This window comes from Penaeus japonicus, unplaced genomic scaffold (assembly GCF_977035675.1).
Source record: "Penaeus japonicus unplaced genomic scaffold, GWHDUDI00000001_assembly GWHDUDI00000037, whole genome shotgun sequence".
Taxonomy (NCBI): Eukaryota; Metazoa; Arthropoda; class Malacostraca; order Decapoda; family Penaeidae; genus Penaeus; species Penaeus japonicus.
This window is the reverse complement of record NW_028234439.1, coordinates 16819741-16829740: the sequence shown is the minus strand read 5'-3', so window position 1 is coordinate 16829740 and position 10000 is coordinate 16819741. Positions and strand designations below refer to the sequence as shown.

The following is a 10000-nucleotide window of genomic DNA, read 5'->3' as shown; positions in this document are numbered from 1 at the left end:
ATAACAAAGAAGAAATATCAGAATGATTAACATTAGTATCTATATAAAAATTAAGCTCAAGGAAAATGTGTATGTTTACTGTTGTGATATATTGTTATAACAATGAAAATTAATGTTCCTAGTGATTTGGCTTTTTACAAAGTATATCAAAACTCAAAAACATTGAGTTTCTCTTCTAATTTTTGTTAATCTGTCAAATAATATGGTCTTATGAGGCTTTTCATAATTCCAAATATTTCTACAGTAAAATGATGTAAATTATTCCATGTAATCCCACTTAAGTAGAAAAAGATATAAATTAAACGGAATAACTTCAAAACATAAGAAATGTTATTGATGCGTTTCCTCAGAATTACATGTAATTCTGAGGACGAGATAATTGAAATCCTTCAATTATATTTTTGCATTGTGAATTTATTCAATATCATTTATACCTTTTTTCTATATTTGTCAAAATGGACTGTGTTCATCCCACTCAATCTGTATGAACTTAACAAATTAAAATATCAGTGTACAAGGGATACAGAGAGCAGAAAAAAACATGTTTAGTTTAGAATAAATAGATTTATTAACATTATCATTCATATATATCTGCATATATAGGGAATTTTACTCTTCTGTATATTACAATATAATACATAAATGCACACTTGTCTTCCCCAAATGGGCTTTTCAAATTAAATCATTCAGATGTGACGAGATCAGCGACTTTGTCCCACAGATCCAGGTTTGTAAGATTCATTTCCATATCCCAAACATCAGTTCACAGATTTACAACTACCTGAATGGGTTGGAAATCGCTCATGGAGTCACAAAACTCAATATCAATAACATTCTACTCAACAAGCTAGATAGGGGTAAAATCTCTCTTCCACTGTACATATTAGTAAAAGGCTATCAACACACTAAAATACATTGGCCAGTTCAGTGATGAAGACAATATACACTGATGCCAAAATCTTTTTTGTTTTCTTCTTCTCTACATTATGATGTGAAAACCAACAATTTGCACCTGATACACTTCAATAGCTAAGAGGGGTTTCAACAGATCAACATTTCCCTAAGAATCAGGTACAGGATTTGTATTACTTATCATCATCATCATCAACAGTCGGTGATACTAATGTACAAGTGAACTTCTACCAGTTACAATACGCCTGCTCTTCACAATTGGCTGCTTGTGGAAAACATCTGACAATGAAGATTTCAGTAAAGTATTTCTACTTTGACAATGCTGTCAATAATCTTGAATTTGTCACACTGACTATCTTCCATCAACACAGTAATGAAGAACATTACATACCATTGGTTATCAACACTGGGAAACTGTATAAAAGAAATTGTGTTTTTTTTCTCTAGAAAATGGTGCTAAAAATACAGTGATATCCACAATCCTATGTGTGGATATGGAAAATATGAGGATACAAAATATTTAGTACTGTAGGCAACTCCAGAAACGAAAACAAAAGGCACTAAAAACACTAACAAATGAAAAATATCTATGAATCCACAGACAAGCTATCTTCAACATGGGTGCAGGATACATTTGATTTACACTGGCACCTGGGTATACTCTACAGCACTAGCCTTCCAAGGTGCTACCGCTGGGGCTCTTTATATGTAGGAAACTTAAAGGGAGGAAAAAAGATGGGGGTGGGGGGAGGGGTGGGTGGGGGGGTCAAACAAGCCGACAGCCTAGGCTCTGGGCATGCCTAGGGTATTAGGAACAAAATCACTGAAGTCCTTCTCACGATGAAAAATCGGGAGAGAGGAGAGCTGAGCCCCCACGCCAGCTTGGATGATCATGACTGTAACACTCTCACAGAGGTAGGGGGTATCTCGGGGATTTATCATTAGGGAAAAAGGCAACAGTTAAAAAATGGGGAGATACTAATTAGGTTCTAGATCATATGATTCCTAGATAGACATTAGACTGTTAAGGCTACAAAATGTGATGTGATTATGTATTCAGAGTTTTACATAGTATTTAAAATTTCATAAAGAAAATAGTTTACCATTTCAGATACTCACTTACTAATAAATGAGAAAAAAAAGAGGACCTAACTAGGTAATGTAGCAAGACTGAACTATTCATGGTTCAAAAATATTCATTTATGTGTTAGGAAATGCAGCCATGGCATATATCTGGGAACAGAGTCAAAATGTCCCTCTTAGTGTTCTGCCTACAAACATCAGTTATACTTCGGTGGTTTGCATAATAAAGCGCCAAGAAGGAAACGTAAACAGAGATTCATTACATTACAAAAATTCTTCTGTGAAAGACCAGTAAATACTGAAAACACACACTCTTCATTGCAAGTGTTCTTGTAATAAAAAATAATAAAGATCAAAGGCTGACTTATTATACCTTTACTTGAGGGCTAGAAGACACTTAAAGGTCAGAAACTATGATCTAATTGGTTATGGAAAGGTCACTTTCTGCACACACTGGCAAACCTTTGTTATCAATTATCAAAGTTTGTTATTAGAAGTCAACAGTATCCCAATAGAGAAATGTATAATTTTTAACATAATTTATCAATTACAAATCACAGTCACCATCACACATTATGTTTCGTTCACACAGCATCTTGAGCGTACCTGCTGCTGTTGTCAAGTGAATACCGTATGATTACATATCTCTGTCCATCTATCTCAACCAAGAATAACCGTCAGAGACCAATGGATGGGGATTTTTTATAGATCACTGTCTCAATCAATAATTAGATTTTGCAATTATTCTTTCCTTCTACTCTGGCAGCTATATCAACTGGTCAGATTGGGAGACTTCTGAGAGCCAATAAGGCAAGATATGCATCCCAGAGACTGTGGAAGTTCTGGGTACAAGGTGCCTCTACCCCCTCCACAGCCTGTCATAAAGTTCAGTTACTGCTTGAATAGAATCCCAAATGTTTTGATGGGAATTCATGAGCCTCATGTGAGATCACAATGAACATGAACTTTAATATGGATGTTCCACAACTGAAGGTGAAATATCAAATAAAAAATCAAATAAATATATAAATACGAATCACAATTTGGATCACATAAAGAAACATGCAGTAACATAAATATTAACTTTACAATCACCCTATTTTGAATAACTTCAAATACAAAACATTATTATTCAAAAACATGGAAATACAATTTCTATAAGTAACATAGAACAAACTAAAGCCAATTCGTAAGAATGCAGGCTTTTAGGAAAATTATCCAAAAGAAAGAAAAATCATACACAATCCTAATTTGTAGTATACATAATCTGACATTCCTTCTATTCAACTAGGCTATTAGGAAAATTCTCTGAAAGAAAGAAAAAATTCATATACAATCCTAATTTGTAGTATACATAATCTGACATTTCTTTAATTCAACTTAAAACAAATATCTTTTGCCACTTTAAATAGCTATTCAAAGTTTCATTGATGGCTGACTAAGTGCCACCTCTGCCAGAGCAGCAAGACCTGCCATGCTTGATAGAACGCTGGGCTCCACCACACTTGTATCTGAAATGAAGAGAAGATCAAGGTAATTCAAACTGAAAATCCATTATCCTTTGTTAAGATATAATTCTACATGCTTGTAATTCATAACAATTATCTCATGACCCTAATATGACAGCTGAAAAAAATAAAATGAATAAAGAATCAAGAAAGCACAAGCAATGATAGCCCTCTCATCAAGAAGGTGAAAGCATCCAGAAGATATTGGTCAACTCCAAACAAACCTCTTCGAAGGGGACCATGGACTGGATCATGCCGTGTGATGGTCTGCTTGCGAGCTTTCCTCTTTTGTGAACCTATGCGAGGGCCGCCCTCTGAACTACCAGATTCTCCCGGTGATAAGGATCCTCCAGCAACCAGAAGAGTACCCTGAGAGGGACTATGCTGTTGAGTGACAGATGAGGTGGAAGAGGAAGAAGATGGTGTTGGAGAAACAGCCTCACCATCAGATGTATTTCCTACGGTCCCACCATTGCTGGTGCTGGTCACTCCTCCAGCTGTGGGCCAACTGGTGACTGTGGTAGTGGCGGTAGATGTGGCAGATGCAGAGGGGGGAGGATCTGACGTGGAATCAGCCTGTGCTGCAACACGACTGCTGCTGCTCACGACTCCCAAGGTGGCTTCTGGAAAGGAAAATGTAATATTTAGGTATTTACGAGTTGGACATTATTATAGTTACATGACAGGATAAATGATAGAGAAATAAAAAAAACAATAAATGTTTTGACTACTAGCGATTAGAAAGAAATTCACTGCCAGTAACAGCATCACACACATGAATGATTCATGAAAGAATTGATAATCGTAAATTCAACCTTTAGGATATCCATTTAAAGATAAACATCTATCAACAAACTCTCTTCCTTCACTTGATTACATCCAAGACTTCTCTCATTCTCATACTTTAGTTCCAATAAGTAACAAATGAGGGAAAACAGTAAGAAGAATAAAACAGCAGGGAAAATAAAGGAAAAATCTAAAATAAATAAGAGAAAGGAATCACCATTATTATGGCTTTCTAAAAAGCAATTAATCTCCCACTCTTTCCCCTGCATCCATCTCACCACTAAGAGACACAAAAAAGTTACTCACGTGTCGTGTGTGGGGCTGGGTGGGAGGTGGAGTGCACGTTTGCGTGAGATGCCGCGTGCGAGGAGGAGGAGGCCGAGGATGTGCGCTTCCTCTCCTTCTTCCGCCTGGTGAAGTCATCCAGGCTCAGGGATGGCAGAGCTTCAATCCTTGCCTCTAAGTCAAAGTCACTGCAAGACGGGCAAATCACTTTTAGTGAAAAATGGCATTTCTAGAAGCTTTCTTCTTTTTTTATCCTTATCATTATATTTGATTCATATAAAAGTCTTGTTAAAGTAACTCTATATGATCTCTTTAAACTCAACAAAAGGAACAATAATAATGGCAATAAGATCATAAAAGCATGAATGAATATAAACACTTAAGAAACAAAGGATATTTTCACTTACTTTGGTGGTAGTCTTCTTGACTGACGACGACTTTTTCTCCCTCCATCTTCAGTTCGCCGCCCTCCCACCTCCCTAATGGGGAAAAGATTAGAATGATATAAAAGGAAATGAAAGAAGATATAATTTGCTCAACTGAAAAATAATCTTAGCAGTCTTAACAATCTAATAAAAAATAATGGAAGAGAAAAATAATTTTAGCAGTCTTAACAATCTAATAAAAAATAATGGAAGAACCTGAATGATTATTGCCAAAATAAGCCAATTATCTAAATGAGAAAATCTAAAATAATCATAAACTCTAACCTAACATGACATGATAAAAACTCTAAATCGCAGACCTCATTCACCACTTGACCCAATTAACTCTCGAGACATCTGGACTTACCCGTTCTCTTCCTCGTTTTTGGAATTCATCGCATCGTCATCCTCCATGGGTTCGTCCTCGTGTTCTTCTTCCTCGGGATCCTGCTGCTGCATCTGCTGCGTTGGCTGTTGCCCTTGTATATCCTCCTCGTCTTCCTGGTCCTGAGCTGAACTAGATTCTGCCTCTTCCCACCTGCAGTGATAAAAATATCCTTGCTTGTAGGGTCATCTCCTTGTCAAGTATGGTACTAGTTCTGTGTAACAACTTCATTGGGATAATGATATAATGGTAATAAAAGTAATATAATAGATAATCATATTACTACTACTACTACTAAAATGGTAAAAACAGCCATATCACAAACAAACATTATCAAAATATAGAAATTATGATAAAAATAATAATAATCACATCATATCAGTGACCCTTCTCCTAGACAAAGGCAAATATCATATAAATTGCAGCAAAGGGGATAATAACAATAACACAACTACTACTGCTAATAAAAAAAAGAAAAAGAGAGAGAGAGAGAGAAAAAAAAAAGAACTTTACGCACCGACTATTTCTTGTCCGAGATCTCCGTGGTGCTTGCAGGACACCTTCAGAGATGAGCTCCTCATAGCGCTTTCCCTTCAGCTTCCTTGGTGCTCTCGAACGTCCCCCTGAGGTATCGCCTCCCATGCCTCTGGAGGTCTCTCGGCCCGCACGTCCGGAGGGAACGTCACGTCTCTGTGGGTTAAGGAATTTTAGGTTAGTTTTATGCTAATTACATAGTGAATCTTAAATAGTGTTATATTTACATTAATAACTATATGGAGAAAATGGAGAGAAATGAATGGAGACACAGATATAAGAAATATTTCTCATTAACAATGCAGCCTGCACTATCCCCTATGGCTTTGTTTTATTTTTTTATTTTTATACAGAGCTGGTTTTACAATTACTTTTTCACTAAGGAGGTAATTATTGATTTCTATAACTATCATTTGTATTATTATTTGTATTACTATCATCATCAGCCTTATAATTAAATGCTAATAGGAATAATAGTATCAAGAGAAATAAAAACATTTCTCAAAAAAATTCATGAAATCGGTAATCAGGTGACTTCTGGTTCGCCAACTTATCTGTCCAATGAATAGCATAAGTTTTAGCTGTATGTAGCAACTGTGCATTCCAGGCTCATTTTGTCTCAAAATCATTGTCTGACATGATGAATTATTTGTAACATATGTCAAAATTATATACTCAGTAATACATCTTAATTTGTAGATATTAAAAGAACTCTTATACATTCATATACAAATCCTAAACATGTCTTTTGTACTGATATTATGCAATGCAAACAAAGACTGACCAACTGGTTTTAAGTAATCCTTTTTTCCTGTATTTCAATTCAAATATATAAAAAGACATCTTGCTGTGTAAGTGCAATTAAATATCAACTTAATAATTTACTGTATGTAAATTACATGGATAATATTCAAAATAACATGAAACAAAGCAAAAAAAAAATGGCTGCATTACAGCCACAGCACAGGGGCTGGAGGGTGAGAGAATTTTTTTAAAAGGTTTCAGTGTTTGTTTCATCAGGGTGGCAACATTGATGATCAAATGAATGTTATTTTGAATATTACTCATGTATTTTATCATTCATCAAATTAAAGCACAAAAAGGAAATTATAAAAAAAAGGAGAAAATAAGAAAATAAGAGGACAAGAGAGAGATATAACTCTTTAAATTCCTTGTTGATAACTGCTGGTTTATTACCATTGTAATTTACTTCAAGCAAACTCAATCATTTCAACCAAAACATAAACTAGCTATACTATCAAAGGTGGCAACGTTAAAAATGTGTTGATGATATAAACATCTTCCGAAGATATATAAACTACATTAAGATAAGAATTATGGGTATATAATTAATGAAGCCAATATTCAAATAATGCATTTTTTCATTATAAATATCATGTATTACATAAAAATGTCTAACAATAAAAATAAAATTTAAACATGATTTAAATCATAAAACTTAAACTGCTAAAATGAATAAAAAAAAAATATGAATATTCGTCCCTGAAGAAAGTGAAGTACATTCTAGAACACCTATAATATTAACCCTCTCTGGACAGGTGGTACACTACGGTACCGCTCTTTCAAGAGCCCGGTTGCCGGGTGGCACCATATGGTGCCAGTCATTTAATTGATTTAGGCCTAAGCGTTCGAAAGCCCCGGCATTGTAACATGCAAGGCTGGAATGCCCCCGTCGTGAGTGGGTTAATCCTTCGGGGATGGGCATCTTAATATGTGTGGAATTTCTATTAGTTTCTAAACTTATGGTATTATATTCGAGTCTATTTTTGGTATAATACCACTGTGATACTAACCAGTATTTAGTTACACATACACAACTGAAGGAATAAACTGTTTGTAATTTGAACGATAGGAAAAATGAAGTCACAGAAGGATCAACAGCATATACATGAAAATACAAGGTATGCATATTCAATACAGAAAAAAAAAGCACCTTAATCTTGCAATATTAATAAACATAAATGAGTCGCAGCCTTGCCTTTTTGGGTGACGTCTCGTTCTCCTCCGAACCCTTCTCTTTGGATCGCTTTCTCTGTGTTGAGTTGGCATTATCACTCTGATTACTATTATTGCTATTATTGGAGTCAAGTGGTTCCTTGGCAGTGTTCTCTTGGTTCTCGCCTTCGACTTCCTTTTTCTCATTGGTTTCCGCACTTTGGTTCTTTTCCCCAGCGTCACCTTTTGCCGTCACTTTCTTTTTCCTACCCTTATCATAAGCCTTGTCGACCACATAGTCAATGGCCTGTGACATAGAGAGTTTTATATACGTGCCATTCACTTTCTTGAGAATAGCCTGCGGAAAGGAGGGCTTTTCTATATCGTTATTATTGTTATTGTTATTATGTAAGTTCTCTGGTCGGAAGAAGCGAGGATACCCAGGCCGGGTTTCACTTGGAACACTGCTGGGGAAATTTGGTTCACTACACTTTCTGTCCACAACACTGTCAATTATCTCTTGATTTGATGTACATAGTTTCGTCTCTCGCGTTAAATTTAAAGGCTGGACATTGGCTGGTGAGCTACATCCAATCGGTGGGGGTTTGTTTCCTTCTGAAGGAGTATTGGCGTCCTGCGGGGAGGCTTTTGTGTCCCGAGGTGGGCTGCTTGGAGGACCTGCCGCAGATCTGGAACTGAAGGGGCCATTGCTCACTCTTCTCTGCTGTTCCTCAATGGCTTCTGTTGCTGGCTGTGTTCCTCCCTCTGGCTTTTGTCTGCCTTGCGGGAATGTCCAACTTGCTGAAGATTTTGCATTTTCATCGGTGGAACTGATCTGTAAACATGAAAATGTGAGAACTTTAAATCCAAAATTTTAATAATGCTAATCAAACAGCTTTAGAATTTAATTTTAACTGCATACATTATTGATTCTTTGCAATTTTATTCTGTGGTCAAATTATATTATGACAATACAAATTAACAGTAGCAATGCAAGAGGACATAAAAGTGAAAAAAAGAAAAGAAAAAGAAAATCAGAATTTGACTTAGGCCTGATTAGTCTATCTTTAAGTTTGCTATTTATCTTTTAATCATGAAGAATTTTCACATATTTCTTCATATATATTTTATCAAAGAAGAGAAATAGTAAAAAAAACAAAAAAACAGCCAAAATGACTAACCTTGGTCTTTTCCGGACTGGGTACTATCTGTGCTTGCGTTGAAACAACAGGTACAGGTTGGTCCAGCATATTTGCATGTACATATCTCTTCTTAGGAGGTTTTGGAGGAGTCATATTGGTGGCAGTTTCTGACAGTGAAGACTGTACACTGCTTTGAGAAGTTGTAACAACACCTGGGTCACTGCCTGTGCCAGGTTTGGGTCCGTTGGAAATGGCAGGGTTATTAGAGTCTGGAGAGACAATGGGAGCCGTAGCTGAAGGTTGTACCGGTCCGCTCCAGGTGGACAAACTTGTAGTAACACTTGTGTTTGTACTTAAAGAGGACCCACAGGTAGAGTTTGCGGTTGCATTTGAAGAGCCACTGGTAGCAGAATTCGCATCTGATAATGTGCTAAGGGCAGCAACACTAGGAAAGGAGTCAATAGGAGCGCAGCGAGCTGTTGACGTATTTGCAGCCGACACATAGGCTGTGGTGAATGTAGTAAGGCTGGAGGGCCCACTAGCTATATTCTGATTGCTGCTGCTGCTGGTGGAGGCTGTTGACAGGAGAGTACTTAACCCTCCCATCTGGGCCTCATCTGTGAAAAGGAAGGACAAAGCACTTATTAGTATTTGTTGACCTCCTGTATAAGACTTTCAACATGAAACATATACCCAGGCAATGAATGACCCAAGAATTCTCTCCAGCTCTGACACTAAAATCTATTTCTATTCTCAAACTTTCTGATGTTATACCTTCAATCCAAAATAAATGTCATCATCATCATCAGAATAAAAGTAAGAAGCATAATGGGTAATAATTCTGAACCTGATTTCATGTGTGTTTCTCCTAAATACAAAGAATACTTGTCCTATAAAATCAAGTTCCAATGCTGGGATTTACTTCTTGACATTTATTCTATAATTGTTTTGTAAATCTGTGAATAATAAACATAAGAATTCCAG

General features: G+C 36.3%; 1 protein-coding gene across 4 annotated transcripts in view; it reads right to left on the bottom strand.

Moving 5' to 3' along the window:
* Nucleotides 1-544: 544 nt before the first annotated feature.
* Nucleotides 545-10000, bottom strand: part of LOC122260933 (bobby sox) — a 95401-nt gene continuing 85945 nt past the window's right edge. For 3 of the 4 annotated variants that reach the window (XM_086532082.1, XM_086532083.1, XM_086532081.1), the window contains exons 4-11: nt 9056-9633; nt 7918-8709; nt 5902-6074; nt 5367-5537; nt 4982-5053; nt 4596-4762; nt 3728-4126; nt 545-3506 (exon numbers count right to left, since the gene is read on the bottom strand). In XM_086532082.1, coding sequence (XP_086388208.1) covers nt 3412-3506; nt 3728-4126; nt 4596-4762; nt 4982-5053; nt 5367-5537; nt 5902-6074; nt 7918-8709; nt 9056-9633 — 2447 coding nt within the window. In that variant the 3' untranslated portion in view covers nt 545-3411. The remainder of the gene's footprint in view (nt 3507-3727; nt 4127-4595; nt 4763-4981; nt 5054-5366; nt 5538-5901; nt 6075-7917; nt 8710-9055; nt 9634-10000) is intronic. The other variant, XM_086532084.1, reaches the window with a different exon arrangement.